The sequence below is a fragment of the Ruditapes philippinarum genome, unplaced genomic scaffold (genome assembly GCF_026571515.1).
Source record: "Ruditapes philippinarum isolate M1 unplaced genomic scaffold, ASM2657151v2 ctg3409_1_1_1_1, whole genome shotgun sequence".
NCBI classification, from domain to species: domain Eukaryota; kingdom Metazoa; phylum Mollusca; class Bivalvia; order Venerida; family Veneridae; genus Ruditapes; species Ruditapes philippinarum.
In genome coordinates, this window is record NW_026860332.1 from 60,639 (window position 1) to 80,911 (window position 20,273).

The window sequence follows — 20,273 nt, forward strand, 5'->3', positions numbered from 1 at the left end:
ACAAGACATTCAGCTAACGGTCAGAAACTAAACAGTGTAATTTTTTTCTTACATTACGTTAACTATTATTACAATATTTTATGCAAATACAACTTTAGTTGTCTACATGTCGGAAAAGAGTTTGGCAGTAGCCAAAAACAGCGAAGGAAAAATCTCGATTAAAATATAAGCTCATTAAGCCTGGAATAAAATTTTAAAATCTGAATGAAAAAAAGAAGGAAAAACAACAAAAAGTTATAAATAATTATAAATAGCTTGGTCACATAAATATAAAAAAGAAAAACATTTAAGTAATTGAAGTTTATTCCAATCAAAATTTTAATTGAAAGTTTATAAATGACAACGTTTTGTTGATACGAAATACCCGAATCAACAGATTTGCAACACCTTTGGAAATAACGAAAGAAACCTAAAATCCGAAAAAAGAATCGAAAGAAAGCTTTCTTATCTAAAATACTTTGACAAACATTTATTATAAACAAACAATTCAATCGTTAGCGGTTAAATAGATACTTCATAAATATGTAAAATATATGAAAATTATAAACTTTGTATATAACTGATAATACCAGATAAGTTCGTTTTCTTGTGTGCTTTTCGCTATTTTCATGCACATGAGTAAACGGGAAAGTGGACGTACTTGGTGGTTTCGTTTATGTTTGACAAAAAGCGTAAAATCATATGTAAGATGCATGGCAATATAGAACTTACAAGTATTAGCATTTCCAAAAATGTTCGGAATCGCCGTTCAGCCATGAATATAGAAATAATATTCTATTTCTGGCAAAGTACATTTACTGTATTAGGTCGACACATAAGCCAACAAAAATACTTGATTTACTCTACCCTTCTCTGAAATGGGATTTACGTTCTATTCTCCGTCAACTGCTTTGTCTGAAACGGACTATAACCGACATGCTATATTAAAAAGCTTTTATTCAATCGCAACTTTTCGGTCCTTTCCGTAAGTCTTCGGATAAGGACCTCGAACACAAAAGTATGAATACACAGAACGGATATGGTATTTTGGTCTAACCTTCGCTAAGAAACTAGACATGTAAACACATAGTAATTTAATGCTGGGAGTTGTTGACAAGTTTATTTCCAATATATCAAGTAAATGAATTCATAGATACAAAAGCAAACAATACATTATTTGTATACTTATTATTATGGTTGTAGAAACCGAAAGTACAAAAGTCAACCTGTTGACATTTAGTCGCATTTGTTTAAAATTGTATATCAGCGGGCATATTTAAATCAAAAATGGTTGTCAGACATATTTTCAATCATAATAGTACCGAAACAGACTTAATTTCCTATTGGGTGTCAATTATATGTACATTCGTTTTACATTATATTTACATCTGAAACCACGTGGTTGAACTACTTTCAATCCGTATTGTTTCCGAGGTTATTATTGATAAAAGCCGAGGATGTTCTGATTGGCATTTGTTAAGTTTTTCTTTGTTTAAGTGCACGTTTTGGAAAGAAAACAAAATATACAATTATTAAGACTCCATTCTCTAATCAGAGATGACATGTAACAAACAATATTGCAATTTGCTGTGTTTATCCTGCAAGAGCCTACAGACTGGTGCTGATGAGTTCGTACATTGATGATGGTATTTTTCAGTTGTACGAATGAGTAACCCGACAAACATTACGCTTGGGCGAATCCATTTAAGCGCCCCTTGTGGAAGTTTTTTGACGTCCATTTTGTTTACATGTGATATTAAATTATTCGCTTTGATTGGCTTCTGACAGGCGGTGTACAGGTAGAACTGTTCAACTCTCGTTAATTGTATATATCGCCGTGCAGGAACGGCGATAATAATGTGTAGGATAAGGCATGGTTAAATCTGAAATTTAACTTGATAGTAAAAGAACTTATGAAAGTAGATAGTACGTTTCCAGACTCCTTTCGATCAATTAAAAATTAGACGCGTTTACCATGTCAGAAAAAAATCCTTTATGTCATTTTGCTTATTTGACAATGGCCAATCAGATTCCGAGATTTCATATCGTTATTTTAAAGTGACCAATGAAATTTTTACATAAATATGGTTCTTCCCTGTAAATTTAACAGGAAGTCAAACTGAAAACAGACCGGCCTTCGGCTGGAATAAAAACAACGCTTAAAATACAGCGTTCAAAGACCTTGATGATTCTATAGCCGATTGTTTATCAAATATAATAATCAGATATTTTTTGTTTGTCTCATTCAATCTCGAAACCTGATCACTTCTTTGACATCAGGTCTATATTGTTAGAAAAAAAAATCAGGTAATATAGCCATATGAGATATAACCGATTGTTTTCACATATAACCCCAGCCGCTAGACGTTGGGTATATGCAGACAACCATTTATATACGGTCATATAACCTGTCAAGAAATTTAAATCTTTACAACGAATTTATAATTCAGCAGCAAACTTCCTTAATTTAAGGAAGAATAATTTACTTCATCATATGAAAGCATCCGTGTACATAGTTTATATAGATGTCAAAATTATCCAATGAAAAGAGACGATACAGACGTGCAGTATCATAAAAGATCATAATTATGCCAGTATTATGCATGACGTCATTTAAACTGGTAGGATATTATCAATCCATAGCTCGTGAGTATTCGGCAACTTCGTCAATTTTCGCATACAGAAGCAGGGAGATATCATGATTTTGTTGCTCCTTTTAATACAGACGCTGGTTTGATTTTTAAGACACAGAAAGTTCCTAAATATGCCGAATTGTGACGATATTATGCCAAATGTATAACCTTAATGCGAACTAGATTCACTAAGACAAAAATCCTAAAACACAAACAGGTTTGATCTAATATAAAAAGATAAGCACCGGAATCTGCACAGTTAAAGTTACAGGGTCCTGACGCTTCACAATGACGTCAAGGATGACCCAGTTCGAAAAGAAAATGTTGTTGTTTTTGTCCTTGTTGGTATATTGTTTCATTTACATCCCTAATACTGTTTATATTCGAATGAAAATAATAAATAAATGTTGAGTTATACATCTCACATATTTTTCACATATCAAAACAAATCCGGTCTCCTGGTAGATTGTCCTTTTCCTGGGCCCCCTTTAGAATAATCTTGAGATGGCCCTTGGCTTTGTTGTTCGTTTCTTAACTCTTCTTGAGACGACCCCTTATTGGGTTTTTCAAATATTTCCTGTACGGAAAGTTCTCTATCGCGTTCGCGTAAATGTTTTGTCCGAATATAGCTAGCTTTATTAGCTTCTTCCCACCGGGATTCAAAGTCCGGCATGTTGAGGCACGTGCGCAGTTCGCCTGTAGCTGTGTATACTTCCGGGTCCAGGGATGGAAACATGACTACCGCCTATAAAATTGAAAACAAGATAATATTTTACAATGTATATATTTTATAAATAATGAAAAATGTTGAAAGTGTAAATTTAATATATGCATTAGCAGCAGAAATGCATTCTTGTATACTGTCAAGGTTTGCAAAATTACCATATGTAAAATTCTAATTTCTTTAGATATATATAGGTACATTATGTACTCACATGAGTTGTTATATGATATAAAATTTGTTCAAGAAATTTTTATAAAGACAATCTCTGGTGAGCTTTTAATACATTTTTCTGGAACAGTTTCATATTTTCTATATGTGATATGACAATGAATCAAAGAAGAAAACACAATAATACGACCAAGTCACCACTTTCTCACGGGGCGCAAAAAAGAAAACACGATAATAGGACAAAGTGACCATAATACGACGAAGTCATGTTTTCGTAAAGTACGACATGGCTCAAATCAGTCACCTTCCTTTTGACTGAATCTAAGCAAACCAAATGGTAAATGATACACTTTAAGAGTGATGTGCAAGCGTTCAAGCAAGGGGTATGTCTTTCGTTGTAAATTCATACACATGTTTCATCATATATATCAAACTTCAGTGTAATCGATAAGATACGTTCACTTGTTTCAAACTTTATTATGGTGGCTGATTTGTGTCATTCGTGTTTTCGCCCCGCGACCCCGCCAAGCGAAAAGTCGAAAATTAACTAGTCAAAATGGCGGGGGCGCGGATCGAAAAGTCACTAATTAGAGAGGGCGCGAGGCGAAGTTTAATAAACAAAATTTCGTCCCGAGCTCCGCAAATTAGCGTGTTTTCGTCCCGCGAGTCCGCCGTTTTTACTTGTTAATTTTCGACTTTTCGCTTGGCGGAGTCGCGGGCCGAAAATACGAATGGCACAAATCAGCCACCATACTTTATACTATATGCTCACCTTCATTTCTTTAGACCTAGACTTCTTGTCGTCGGATACATCATCGTTGGGCGTGGCATAATCGGACGACTGGGCGTAACTATTGTTATCTTTATTTGACAACCGCCTGGAAACATTCTCACGTGCGCTGGTCATTCCGTCGTCTGTAAGTTTGGCAATAGATAGTGGGCGTTTTTGTCGAGGAGTTCCTGACTGCACGTGCGTTTCTGATTGGCACTGTAACAAAAGAAACAAAAACGACGCATGTCCTTATTGAAATAAAGGTACAATTTGTTTCAAAGAACATAGTACACTTATTAAACTGTAGCTATAGTTATTTTAATCTTTGACATCAATTAAAGACTAATATTTGCCATAGTAATACCTTATCATTTACATTTAGATTAATTCTAAACATTCAGAGTTTTTTGACACTCTGGCCTCTATATATAACCTTGACCTTTGACTGTCAATTTGGTTTTTTTTATTTTACGAACAGATTCACAAAAACAAATAAACAAACAAACTAAAAGGCAACTATCTGTTGAACATTTTATTGGAATTTCTTGATCGCCAGACAAACTTTATTTCAGCAATTTTTGAAAGTATATGTAGATATATACCTAAATATCCTTTATCTTTGATAAAGAACATTTATCTTTCTTTGAGGCTCGGTTTTATTGGAAACACTTTATGGTCTGACTAGCAATAACGCACCTTACTTTAAGAATTTGGCCCTCAGGTTTAACCTTGACCTTTGGTCAAACAATACGAGTCTTATTTGCATTGTTGACAGGAGTAACCCGAAAAAGAATTATCTGTAGCCATGACAATGTGATATCTCGGATGAAACCTATGGCACCGTGCCAAATTTTGAATTTTGACTCATATTTCTAGCAAGTTATTGTTTAAAGTCACTGCATAAGATATAGAGTAAAGCAATCATTTTAACCCTTTCCTAAACGTGAATTGCTTTTATTTGTAAATGTGTATTTTGCATTCAATACTAGTACTCAAGATTCGTAAAGAAAATTAATGTTTTTAAAGTCATCGTATATTTAGCTAACAATATTTTTCAAGAGCTAAATGAAGTTAAACACTTCAGATATGAAATTAAAGGAAAAGGTAAATATACTTTTCGGATAATTCACGAGTTTTTCGCGTATAGAAATAAATACATGCCCTTCATGGGGGGTTAAAATAACATGAAAAGCTGGAGATATTCTGAAAGGGCACGCAGGAATTGTAATTAATTTTAGAAATGATCTCTAGCTTATACTGATTGATTTATGAATTAAATGAATTATGAATAGACAGTATATAATATATATCCAGTCTTCTATCAATTTTTGATACTACCTTATGAATATAAATAAGTTAAGCCTCCTCAAACAAATAATGTCTTTTTAGGGGAAAGAGTTAAAGATTACGGGCTTATATGTAAGCCGCCATACTGTTTTTTTTTTTCTCAAATGACGTCACTGTGGAAAATATCCTCTCACGTAACAAATATGTATTAAGTATATGTTAGTGTCTACGGATGTTTCTTACTTTCATCTTTCACCATTTTCATGTTTAAATGTGTATTCTGCATTCGGGCGTTGACTGTAGCTTGCAATTATCACTACCGTCCATGTAATCAAACTGAGCGTGCACACATTTTCAAATTTAACGTTTTGGGTCTGTGTTTTCTCTCACGCGGAATTACCGATTCCGCTGACGCAACTTTTTCGTGCATTAACATAACCAAATACCCCCGCACTTTTTAAATCCTTCAAGGTTCGAAATGTGCTTTTGTTAATGCACGAGAAAAGTGCCTTTACCCTCTTTTAGTCGATATTTATCATATTAATCATCATAATAATATTTCTTAAGTATCATTTTCCCGTGCACCGACCTGATGCAAGTTACTTGTATTCCATTTTTTTTTCTTTCCTAATCAATTTTTATTTTTAAAAAATCACATGGATGGGGTGGATTTTTAAGTAAACTTTTTGAAAATGTGATAGAAAGAACGAATGTCCTGTAATGCAATATAACACAAAGTGTTTTCAGCAAAAGCAAATGGCTTCAAAGAGCGACAACTCTTATTTCATATTGCCTATAAATAGATAATATTACCGGTGTTCGTACTATGTTGTGTTGTAGAGCACTGAAATATTTGATGTTTAGCGCACTCAGGTCGGCAAGATTTCATTATTGAACACTTTGATTTATCACGACTTTAATTGAAATCGCTGGCCTTATTGATCAAACGTACGACTTTTATGCAACCTTATGCTACCTTTCAATTGTTGTCCGCGATATTTTATGACAAAAATAAATGAACAAGCAATAAGGTCAGAAAACGCTAAGTGTCTGTGTCGGTTATACGCCGCTAAATTTAAACAGTAAGTGGCTATTCAAGACGTGCTGAAACATTTTATTATTTTTTTTTATATAAGATAAACACTACGGTACATTCGGTTTCAGGATGCAATGTCTGCATACTGTAAGACTTATGTTTTTTATTTTTGCATATTTTCTGGGTTTTTCGTTTTTCCTATAGTTTGGAGCTTTGCGTACGTGCGTGCGTGCGTGCATGTGTGTATGTGGTGGTTTTTCTTCCTTTTTTCTCAGTATGATAACTTTCACCTTTGCCAACAAATGCGTCACATTTATGACCCTACAGTGTTCTATATCGCATTTATACGTCTCAATTCTAGACAATTAATTTCCTACAATCTAATTAACACCAATCTGCATTTTTACTGTTTTTCTTGTCCACATAAAAGAAATTTTACAGCGGTAATTTATTTGTTTATAATGTCCAACTGTATTTATGTATTGACACTCAAATTCATAGCATGGAATTTTCGCTTACATAGTTTAAGCACACTATTTAAGCTTTAGTAACTTTTGATTAAAATGATTGTTTGCAAATATACGTAAAGACAAAAAGGCATATAATCATTGAACTGTCTTAGGAAAGGCATATAAATTGCTCAATGTTCGCATTTAAATGCCGAAAAAGCATAGTAATAATACTTATATATCATAGAAAGACATATAAACAGCAACGTATCATAGAAAGACATAAAAACAATAATGTATAATAGAAAGACATATAAACAGAAATGTATCATAGAAAGACGGATAAAACATAGAAAGACATATAAACAATAATGTATCATAGAAAGACATATATAAAACAATAATGTATCATAGAAAGACATATAAACAATAATGTATCATAGACAGAGATATAAAACAGTAATGTATCATAGAAAGACATATAAACAATAATGTATCATAGACAGAGATATAAAACAGCAATCTATCATAGAAAGACATATAAACAATAATGTATCATAGACAGAGATATAAAACAGCAATGTATCATAGAAAGGCATATAAACAATAATGTATCATAGACAGAGATATAATTTAACAGTAATCTATCATAGTAAGACATATAAACAATAATGTATCATAGACAGAGATATAAAACAGTAATGTATCATAGAAAGACATATAAACAATAATGTATCATAGACAGAGATATAAAACAGTAATCTATCATAGAAGACATATAAACAATAATGTATCATAGACAGAGATATAAAACAGTAATCTATCATAGAAGACATATAAACAATAATGTATCATAGACAGAGATATAAAACAGTAATGTATCATAGAAGACATATAAACAATAATGTATCATAGACAGAGATATAAAACAGTAATCTATCATAGAAAGACATATAAACAATAATGTATCATAGACAGAGATATAAAACAGTAATCTATCATAGAAAGACATATAAACAATAATGTATCATAGACAGAGATATAAAACAGTAATCTATCATAGAAAGACATATAAAAAGCAATATATCATAGAAAAACGTATTAACAGCTATGTACCATAGGAAGGATATAAACAGCAATGTATAATAGAAAAACATATAAACATCAACATATCTTTTAAAGGCAAACGAACAGCATTATGTGTCATAAAAATAAATATGTATTGAATATTAACCTTTAAGCTTGCTATCGGCAACAACCAGTGCAGACCAAAATAAGCCGGCACATCCGTGTCGTCTGGCAGATCATGGTCTGCACTGTTCAATATTCAGACAGTACTTATTTTGAAAATGTTAGTAATAAAAGTGATGAATGCTTTAGTCCAGATTAATAGATGGACATATCCATTTACGATATTTAGCTTGGTTATGGTTTAAATCCTGGAAAAAAATAATATGCGTCCAAACTACATGTAGTATAAACATAGATGTGTGATTAAAACAGAGAAATAGGTAATACCTAAGATTTCAATTTATGAGACGATTTTACGTTCCAAACTCTCAAACTTATATTTTCCAAGAAGTTGAATTCCTGATACTCCTAGATTGAATGTACGTACCAATATAAACGAATATGAAAGAATCTTCCTTCAGAATAATGGATCACCGGTGCGTGTATGCTTTTTTTTCCATAGAAGATGTATAATTCCGTTATTGACACTAGCACTTGAGCATTGAGAGCGTAAAGTTTGTTCAATTAATAGACAAGAAATTAATAAGTCTTAAACGAACGATAAATCCAGGCGTTACATTTTTGCATTTAGTCTTGATAAAAAACCTTTGACATCCGTCAAAAGAAGTTATACATAATATATTTAAGTCAATAAATCTTCTCTTTATACACCATACGACACAATTTCAATATGAAAAGACGGTCGATGTAAAAGTTGTTTACAAAATAAGACAGATTTATAATTACTGTTTAGGAGTTTATCCCTGCGGAAAACAATTTTCAATTTTTATTGATTTTTAATACATTTTTGTGAAAGATGCCCGGTGATAAACACCGTTAGCTTAATGTTTAAAGACTTCCAGTGAATAGAAGAGCTTAAAGATGATCGATCTCAGTATAAATATGTTGGTGATACACCAAAAGAAAAAAGAAACTGTATTTCACATAGTGCGAACATGAAATCCAGAACGACACATCTATCACACGTCCGTGAATGTTCGGCGTATTTCGTTAGTTTTCGTGTCTAGTATACTTATGGAAAAGCAAATAAGAGCGTAAATCTAAGCGCTTAGGAACCGTTTAAGAATAAAGAATTAAACGCAAATGTGCATCTTTAAAAAGAGTTTTGAGTTAAAACACACCGTAGATCTTCTGGTTTTAAAGGTTAAAGTTGTTATAAGTTGTCTTCTTATCTTTATTAAGCGAAATGTCACGTGATACATAAGTTGTGTCCATAGACGTCGTTTTTCATAAAATATCAAACGACGTTCTATAGTGGACTATTTAGACTTGCTTTAAACACCTGATTCAGTTAAAAAGCCGTATTGACGAGACATTGTCATCTTTTTCATTCAGAATATGGCAATACAGTAGCCCCTGTATACAATGACCTTAAGTTGGACAAGGAAATTGTGATATTTTCCGTGGGGTGGTATAACGATAAAGGTTAAAGTGACGGCGGTATGGCGTCAATTAAAGCATTCAACATTTTCCAGAACCGGTGAAAATACCAGGAAATCCAGTTTTTATATGAAATAAATACACGATCTTTATCTAGAGGTTCTTTTTACAACCGGTCTGCCTGTATTTTCTAATTGATTACCATACAACAGTAGAGAGATGTGAAGTATTAAAAGTTTTATATGTATACTTAAAACTGAATGTCAACTTTGACAATAGATTATATTTGTTCAGAAGACAAGAACGGTTGTTTAATGTTTAAACTAGCAGTTAACTCAATGGGGCAGTGTAAACTATCAAATATTTGTATTCACTTCAAAAGCTTCTTATGAGAGGTGCGATACTGGGACCGTAGTTGTAAGTGCACGACAAATTCCATGAATTCTAACGTTTATTAGCCACGTGGCGCCAGCGTCCTGTAAAAAGAACTTCCTCTATTTCGAAGTACAACGGGAAAGAAAAGCCGACAGGTTACGATATAGTTATAAATGTATGCGTTTAACTCCCTTAAAATCAACAAGTATCCGAGTCCCTCCGAAAAAAATAAGCCACTGTGCGTTACGATATTTTATACACGTAAAAAAGTGCTTGCACCATATTAATTAATATCATTGTTGTTGTTGTTGTTTTCGTTGTAAGTGTGATTGTTGTTGTTGTCGGTGTTGTTGTTGTCGTCGTCGTTGTTAGTGTTATTATTATTATTATTGTTGTTGTTGCGGGTGTTGCTTGTGTTGCAGTTTTTGCTATTGTTGTTGATATTGTTGTTTTTGCTGTTTTTGTTGTTGATGATGATGATGATGATGATGATGATGATGATGATGATGATGATGATGATGATGATGATGATGATGAAAAGTTGAAAGTTCGATAGTGAAAAGTAAAAAAATAAAAGGAAAAAAAAAAGAAACCACCTCGGTGAAAGGTCAAAAGTATGATAAAATTTTATCGATTTTCACCATCATAGTTTTGAGTTTTCATCATCGTACCTTCGACTTTTTACCATTGTTTTTTTCTTTGTGGTTTCGTTGTTTCGAGTTATGTGTGTGTGTAAGACAGTAAGACAAACTTTTTTATATTCGGTTATGGTTAACAGTACTGTAGACAAAACATAAGCCTTTAAGCTTGTATCCGACATGTGTGTCTGTTGGCCTTAACGAAACATCGTAGTTTTATGAACGGATTTTTTACGAAAGTACCAGAAATAATTGTTTTATAGAAAACGTTAAAGATCCTGTATGTTGTAATTAAGGATGTAACAACACTTAAGTGAAATTCTATATATGTACATGTATATAATTATTCTTCTAAAACAATTTCCAAACATCCAAAAATATGTTAAATATTGTGCTGCAAATGTTTATTCGCATTATAGCTAGGTAATCATTAAAATCTATGCATTCGTTCATTTCTTATTTAGACTTTATCGAATATAGATTTCTAATTACCTCCCTTTATTTTCATGAAATATCATTGTAAATACTTACAATATTAATAAATCTTCATTAAAGCATCAGAATTATGATATAATACATAAAGAAATTATCTTTTAAGACCTCATCGGATATAAATGACCACAGGAACTTGAAATTTAATCAATAGATCACAAAATATGCGTGTATTAGTGATATAGCCCTTATCTCTATATAAAAAACACCTTTCGCAACCAACGATCTGTATGTCCAGACTACTTAGCCGTAGATATCCGTCATTTTTTATAGATTTTCAGGAAATCACTTTCCATCGAGGAGGCCATTCTGTGACGTCATCATTATTGCTCAGAGGTAAATATTAAAATATTATTTTCACTTTTATTATTTTAAATATCTTCAGTTTTTTTACAAACGAATTATTTTGCGAAAGTATATGTATATATTTTTAAATTACCGGCTGTAAAAGATTTTTGATCAGGTTACATGTACATGTATACAAGGGAAGTTACTCTGTTAGATGTTGTTACTGATGTAGCTAAGCGGGAAATTTAAATATAGTTATCTTGAAAATATTTACTAGAAATGACTCTTCAAATGAATTTTGCATTATGGTATGGTTTTTTCTAGAAATGTTCTTTCGTGTAGTAACTTATTGTGTTCCATAATAACTAAATAACTAACTGTAAGATGCAAAAACGTATAGTACATGTTTGACCGGCTGCCTGACGCTAAATGTTTCTTCCAGGGCCCACGATAATGTAAGCACTTTGGGCCAACCCTTTTGTATGTACACTTGATTATGTTTGTAAAATTATGAAATTGTATATTTTGTGTATATTTATACAATAAAATATTATTAAACTAAATGTTTCTTGTTTTCGTGTCTGTGTCGGACAATCCGTTATATAGCTGAATTTAAACATGTTTATTCACGATTTTGATGCAAGTCATCACTTGTAAGTTATATTTATCATTTTCGCGTCTCGCTTCCTGGAACCAACCAGTGTCTTTCGTTGAAACTTTGGTGTGACAATATAAAGGGTTTGAAACACACGACCCACGAGTTTAGATGCAGATACCTTATCCAGTAGGCCTTCGCTACTTCCTCTTTTGAGGCCAAAAAATAAGTCATTTAATCTTGCGGTAGGATAGCTTATGTATTTAAAACGGGATAGTTCTAAACTGTAACGTTAAACTCTTAATTTAAAAAGAAGAAAAAATTTTAACAAGTGCATTCAATGTTTCATTCTGTTCGCATTAAAGATAAATATATACGTATTTATGAAGACATTCATGTGTATCAGTACATGTATATAGATTATAAAAGATAAACATTTATACATCTAAATAAGTGTTTCTGTAATGTATTTTCTCTAAAAACAATAAATAATGCTCACATTAATGATTTGAAAATAAGCGGGAACTTGGCAATTTGCAACTCGTCTGTCACATAAACAAAATCGTGCCAATGTTCACTGAGCCGAAAACTAAAATAAGATATTACTTAAAAAGGCAGCACTGACCTCATAAACATTTGTTTTATATTCTTTTCTACCCTAGTATGTGGAAAATATAAGAAGTGTTTCCTTTAACACCTTATTTTATATCGGTTATGCTCGTTCTTTGAATTCGCCAATGTTTGAATGATTTGCCTGAAATATATCTAAACGTTTAGCATTGATATAAAATGATAGCAACTTAAAAAAAGTACCGGTGTATGAAATTACTTGAAAGTCCTAATGCTAGGGCATGTTGTTCATTCGAAATAATCGGTTTTATTATTTTATTACTTGTATTTCAATTATTAACATTCAGCATCTGTATTTTGGCAGGCTGGCAGTTAATGTTCAGGAACGTGTCCAGTCCTCCACAACTTTTGATGACTTGCAAGAAATATGCAAGGAGCTACGGCCACAACCAACGAAGGATGTAATAGCAAAAATGATAAAACGGTTGTTTAATGTTGAACCATGTGTAGTTTATAAGAACGGTGAAAAGAAAATTGTTTACAATAACATTGTCATAAACAAAGACAATACATCGTCAACAGTTCAGATACCTCCTTATTGCAATTTCTCAAGACAGACAGATGATTGTTTTCTTCTTGAATGTCCACTGAACTACAGTGTTAATGGGCAACAAATTAAATGTACCGTTTCATGTGAGAATATGTCGACTGTTATCTATCTTGCAAAACAAGTTATAACACTTGAATTTTCGCTTCCTTTAAATCAAAGGGTAATTGATGGAATCATTTTAGGTCTCCAGAGCATAAGATTTTGCAGTGGCGTGCCAGCTGATGGTAAATTGCCAAAATCATTTTACGTAGAAAAAGTATCTACTCTACAGACTTCAGCTAGTCAAATTGGACGATCTGAAAAATGTAAAATCATTCTTCCCTTCTTTGGGAAGACTAACACATGTACGACATGCGCTGATTCATATAATCAGTTCAAGAAACGGTCTTTTGTTCAAAATGAAACTACCACTTCATCTCATATTTGCAATTCTGAGTCTTTTGAGCCACCTAGAAAGAAAGTGTTAAGTGATATATCCACACACGTTAATGTTCCGAATATTGGCGAAAAAACATTCCATCAGTGTGACAGTTCTACCGAACCTACACTTAATTTGTCTTTAGATTCCCACAGTGACATGCAATATATTTTAAAAAATATTTTAGAAGATGGTAGCGCTAAAGAATTTAAATTATTACTCGAGTCTCAGTTAAAAAACAATAAAAAAGATCTCGATGCTCGTCAGAGACGATGGGACCCCAAAGTTATAAGTATTTGTTTGGGAATCCTTCTACGATCACCTCAGGCATATCAAACTTTGAAGCAATCACAGCTCTTAACATTACCATCAAGGAGAACGCTTCAGTACTACAAGAATGTCGTTAAGCAAAAACCTGGCTTTGTTTCGGAAAACCTCCAATGGATGAAACAGCAAGCAATTTTAAGTAACATTCCAGAGTTTGGCTTCCATGGTGGTCTTTTAATCGACGAAATGACGATTCAGGACGATTTGATAATAACTAAAGATGGAGACAGTTGGAATGTTGTCGGGTTATTAGATATGGGTGAAACAAACAATAAATTAAAAATCATAACTGCCGGGGAGAAAAAGGTGGAAATGGCAACTCATGCTTTACAGTATGTTTTTCACGGATTTACAGGATACAGGCAAGTATTATTTAACACAAGGTTTTATTTAATGCTAATCGGTGAAAAACTAAGTTTTTTCAGTGAAATAAAATCTGTATCACACACAGTGTATCACCAACACTGTGACTAATATACCTTCCCGGACTTGTTTTGGCGTAGGTTTTAATTTTCTTGATTCCGTAAATTTACATAATACATGTATGTAATTGTTGCGTTTTGTTTTAAATATATTAACTTGAATAACTTTTGTTTGCGCAGCGTTCGCGCAGCATTGAACATCAGACTTCATCTTCTTAACTTTCTCCACTCTGAATTAAATGACAGGAAAATTTGTAGGTTTTTCAAGAAATGCTAAATATCGATACTCTGAGAATGAGTGAACCGACACGAAATTTATATTCATTTTATCACTTACGTAAAATAAGAACAGTTTACATTAGAACAGAAACACTTTTTCATTGTCGCACCTATTTAGTGCACCGTTAACATTAAGCGCTTCTTTACGGGTTGTTTCTATGCTATAGCGCAAATGACGTTTCTTATAAAGATGCGTTTAAATAAAGATTTATTTTATACATTATTATGTTCTTATCCATGATATTATAAGTATTTTTCATCAAAAAATAGTTCGGCATTGTGAGCGGGGTCACTCATCTGATATCAAAAATATTTAACAGACTAGTGTTACCGGGCTGTTACCATGGCAGTTACATGAAAATACCAAGTATCGCGCATACAATCATGTATCTTTAAAAAAAATACCTAAAATTATTTAAAAATTAATACGAAACCCTATATATTTACAGATGGCCAGTAGTGTATTTTGGATCCAGCACAGCTGTTGCCCATGAACTATACACAACTTTTTGGGAATGCGTTGATCGACTTGATGAAATCGGTTTCACGGTTGACTATGTTATGCTTGACGGGGCCTCTACAAACCGGTCCTTTATGAAGATGCTAATGGACAATCCTAGGGATAAGAAAATATATGTTTTCTGATGTTTTCTTCGCAAAGCATTCTATCTGTGCAATCCAAGACATTATGCATGTCTTTAAAAAAATTCGTAATAATTTAGAGTCAAGTTGTCTTGATAATCAGTCAAAAGCTGGTCGGTATCTTGTTTTAAATGGCGTGCCAGTCCTTTGGGAGCACTGGCAGGAATGTCTCAACTTTAACTTTCAAAATGGCTTTGCTATAAATAGAAAACTTACTGAGGAGCATATTTCATTGACGCCAGCCTCAAAAATGACGAATCATTTAGCTTTACAGGTTCTTGATAAGGATATGCTTTACCTTATGAAAAGTTATCAACAAACTTTACAAGACCCAGACAGACTGTCCTCAACCGTGGCCCTATTGGAAAAAAACTTCGGAGTTAACTATTATTTTTTGCGATCATAACAGGCCTATTTCAACATTGTCAGATGAAAGGTTACGATCCTTAGAAACAATATTGAACGTTTTTATTACATGGGAGGAACAAGTATTACATTCAAAGTATTGCATCCCTAAGAAGAACCTTATGACAGAAGAAACTAGAGATGATTTGAATTCCTCTGTGTCCGGGTTTCTGTCATTGTGCAAACTTCACGTCAGAGATGGAAACTCTATTAATCCAGGTTATTTTAATTCTGACCTCATAGAAAACTTTTTTTGCCAGCAAAGGGGTATCCGCAACGGTTTGAACACTAACCCTACTTTAGCTCAATACGGACCGTCAACGACTGCAATAATTTTGGGTCAACATTGCATAAGCAATAAAGCAAACTCTGGGACATCTACAGCTTTATACAAAGCGCTCAAACCATGCCCGCTTAATCCTCAGAGGAATAAATCACAAAAAAATAAAAAAAGAAGTATACGTGTTTAGAATGTAAAAATAATATATGGAAGAGTGGGCTCTAGGAAGCATATTAATCACAACAAAATTATATGAAAATTGCTAGTCTGTACAAGAGAGATAATGAAAATGTGCAATATCCATCAAGTCCCTAGCTAAATAGTGACCCATCGGAAGCATAAATCACAACAAAAATATATGAAAATTGCATACTCGGTTTGATTGAGTCTGTACAGGAGAGATAATCACAATAAACGTATATGAAAATTGCAGACTCTGTTTGATTGCAACGCAATTTAAGAACATTCTTCTAAAGAAACGAAAACCGGGCAACTTTGTGCGGCTGCCCCACGGCACTTGACACCTGCTGTTGTGATATATAGATATCTGGTAAAAGTGGTCCGTTGGAAGCATTAAAAACATTACATAAAAAAGTTTAAAAGTGATAAACAAGATTTGACAAAAAGCACATGTTTATGATAAATGGTATGTTGTTTAACGTTAACTTACTTCAGAGTAGAAGTCTTTCTTGTGCCCGTCATGATGAAGCTGTGACCATTCAAAGAAAAATAAATTTCATCAGTCAGTTATTTTTGATGTGGTTTTTTTTTTTATTATTATTATTTATTTTAATACATGAAGTGCCCCGCAAACATACAGTATAATAATATTATGAATTTAGTTACGTGCAACCACATGTTTTTGAATTTGGTGTTCTTCAAACTTATTTACCTCTGAGCAAAAATGATGACGTCACAGAATGGCCTCCTCGATGGAAAGTGATTTCCTGAAAATCTATAAAAAATGACGGTTATCTACGGCTAAGTAGTCTGGACATACAGATCGTTGGTTGCGAAAGGTAAATTTATGTGTTTTCTATAGATAATCGGAATGACATTAAGATTTTTCTTTGTTAAAGTGCTAAATTCAGGTTGGGTTGGCATATCCGGGTTTGTTGTTCGTTGCATTCCTGGTGTTTTTTATATAGAGATAAGGGCTATATCACTAATACACGCATATTTTGTGATCTATTGATTAAATTTCAAGTTCCTGTGAAATGACATAATTAATACGTCATAATTAATATATATTCTTATGTGTGTATAATTAATACTTATTCCCTTGTCTAGTATATACTAACTATAAACTTATTTAGACAAACCATATAGTTCGCCAAAGGAGAAGAATTCTATAAGACTTGTCTTTCATTCTCATCCTTTTCCATTGTGTAAAAATGTTTTGTTTGTTATATATTTGTATGTACATTATATATACTTTCGGGAATAAATATGTTTAAACTAATTAATACGTCAACGTCACGACACCCACGTGCAATTAAAAGACGTTTGTAGATTGTAAAGTAAATTCCCAATACAGCCCAAACGGAATGACGTGAAACAAGTAGGAAAAATCATGCTTTCATTATGATACTAGATTTTAGTATTAGTCCTTAATCAATGTCAAGCGGTACTAAAATTTTGATTTCAGAACGAGCAGGGCAAAAGTAAATTGGATCATTTTCCCAAATTTCAAATCATTGAGAAATTATTTGTATGTCAGATGCTGTTATCTTGAACTATAAATGAGCCGCGTCACGACAAAACCAACATAATGGGTTTGCGACCAGCATGGATCCGCGCAGTCTGATCAGGATCCATGCTGTTCGCTTACAAACTCTATAACAAGTAGAGAAACTGATAGCGGACAGCATGGATCCTGATCAGACTACGCGGATGCGCAGGCTGGTCTGGACCCATGCTGGTCGCAAACCCATTATGTTGGTTTTGTCATGACGCGGCTCAAATATTATCGTAATATACAAACAATCTATTTGCATTATAGCATGGAACATGTATAACTTATTCCAAAAAGCGCATGCGCACTGAGAGTAATAAATGGCTTATGATCAGGCTTTAGCATTGTAACATGGCCGGCGATTGGCTGAAAAAAGTGCAGGGAAAACCGTAAGATTCAATTGGACGTGAGGTGATTGGATGTATATGAGATATTTTTAAGCATAAAAACTAATTAAGAAACTAACATTATATATTATTTTTTTTCTTAAGAAACTGAAATATTTCATAAGTCTCTATGATAATTTGTGACTTGGATGTTTGCATTTATAAACTGTGTTGATCACATAAATTTCAATGTAAAGGGGGGTAATCCTCTTTGAAGTCATTTTGTCAAAAAAAAACTAAATAAAAAGATAATTTTTATCTGTCAGGCATTTCATTTCATAGAAAAAAAATCACCTCTTTTTTAATGAAGTATTAGGGACCATTTCTAATGTAAGCCTATGGGAAAATCAATGTGAGAGTTTGACCTTATGCGTAGGGATTTTGCAAAATCAAAATTGCGTCGTACAGGTTATCTTTCATGTGTAGAAATATAAAAAACCCTTACTTTTTTCTTAATATTTCTTTGCTGTCGTTTATCATTTTATAATAAGTGCTAAATAAACCTTACTTGAAATGGGACTGCTAAACATGGGGTAATAAACCTTTAAGTACTTTTGAAGATAATCAATGATCTTAAACGGTAAGAAGGGAATTAAATTTACCTCTTCAGATTGTAGGGTTAGAAATGTTGATGTTTGTGTGGCTGAACCGTGCTCTGCTTCTGTTTTACTGTCTCCTGCGTGTGTTGGTGTTTCTTTATCCTCTTCCGATTTTGTGACACTGGGCGTAGCATCGTGAAGAAGGGGGCTGTCCCTATGAGTTGCATCATAAAGAAGAGGGCTGTCTCTGTGCGCTGTATTATGAAGGAGGTGGCCATCCCGATGTGTTATCGGGCTGTTAACTTTTCTTCTCGATGTAAGCGGACTAGAGCGCCTTAGCATTGGGCTATGTCTTTGAAGAAGAGCAGTGTATTTATTGACTAACTCCGCCTTTTCAGTCCTTGACACACCTTGTGAAAGATATTTTGGCTTAAAAGTTGTATTAGGAGGAGCGTCATGTGTGAGTCTCGGTGTGACTCTTTCAAGCGTTTCTAAATACGCATCACTATGCGCATGCGCACTTAGAATTGGCACTAACGCGGAAGGATTATTTTGCAAAAACAAGATGGCGTCATATAGATGATCCTCCTCTTTGGAATATTCAGGATTTATCGTCTGCTGATGTTTGTAGTTAGGAGGAACAGAAAGAATATGGTTCGCCCTGTGATTTACATGTTCATCTAATTTTGGTTGTTTATGAATACCTTTCCGTATTCTTTCCAATTCTTTTTCAATGAGTCTTTTTTCTTTATTCAGCTCAGCGAGATGGTAATTTGCTACAAACTGCGGTCCGTATTTTTCACCCCGTACTCGCCGCTCCTCACGGCGGTTTCGCTCGCGTGCCAGCTCCTGTGATTTTAGCATCTGGCTGTACCAACTCATTTTAATGTCCTTATCCGGGAAATGCTTATCCGAAAAATACCCCCGTTATGAGCCGTCAGACGCTATCATCTGTAAGTGCATATTTTTAAGCCATCTCATTACACGTATATACTTTGTATTGTAATGTCCGTTTAATAATCTGAAATATAGAAACATGAACAATGCTTAATTGTTGAAGTTACTCATACGCGAACTTTTCAAAGCAATATTAAATGTTTAGTTGTTTAAATGCATCGTGGCAGAAGATTGTTTATATCCGTCTTCACGTTGTAATTAAAACAAAAGAAATTTTTGCTATCCGGATAAACGTGTATTTTAGTTTTTTTTTCATCAACTGATACCACATAATGCTTCCACTTTCACAAACTGGGCTTTTTTCAACTCATATACGTATTTTATATATTCGAAAGCCAATTGAACCTATAATGTCAAAACTTAGACTGATTAATGGCAATTTAACATTCACGGTCTGTATTTCATTAAATTATTAATTCGGTTATATTCGACAAACTTCGTTACTACCCGTATGGTATGTATTATTACAGAAAAAAAATGGTTTGCTGTTCCTTTTCATACTGATGCTAATTTGATCTTATTAATTAACGGAGATTGCCGAAATATGCCGAAAATTTGCGAACTATTAATCTGAATAGAACCTTGTTACAAAATGAAATACTCGCTTAGTCTTATCTTTGAAAAGTATTTTGGCAA

The 20,273-nt window shown here is 33.3% G+C and overlaps 1 protein-coding gene across 1 annotated transcript; it reads right to left on the reverse strand.

Annotated features, from left to right (window-relative positions):
* Nucleotides 1-1,084: 1,084 nt before the first annotated feature.
* LOC132759679 (uncharacterized) lies at nt 1,085-19,565 on the reverse strand (the record flags this gene model as incomplete). Its single annotated transcript, XM_060751493.1, is given in 3 exon segments — nt 1,085-3,357; nt 4,277-4,492; nt 18,744-19,565. Coding segments are annotated over 3 exon segments (1,341 nt in total). The 3' UTR covers nt 1,085-3,051.
* Between the last annotated feature and the right edge of the window lie 708 nt (nt 19,566-20,273).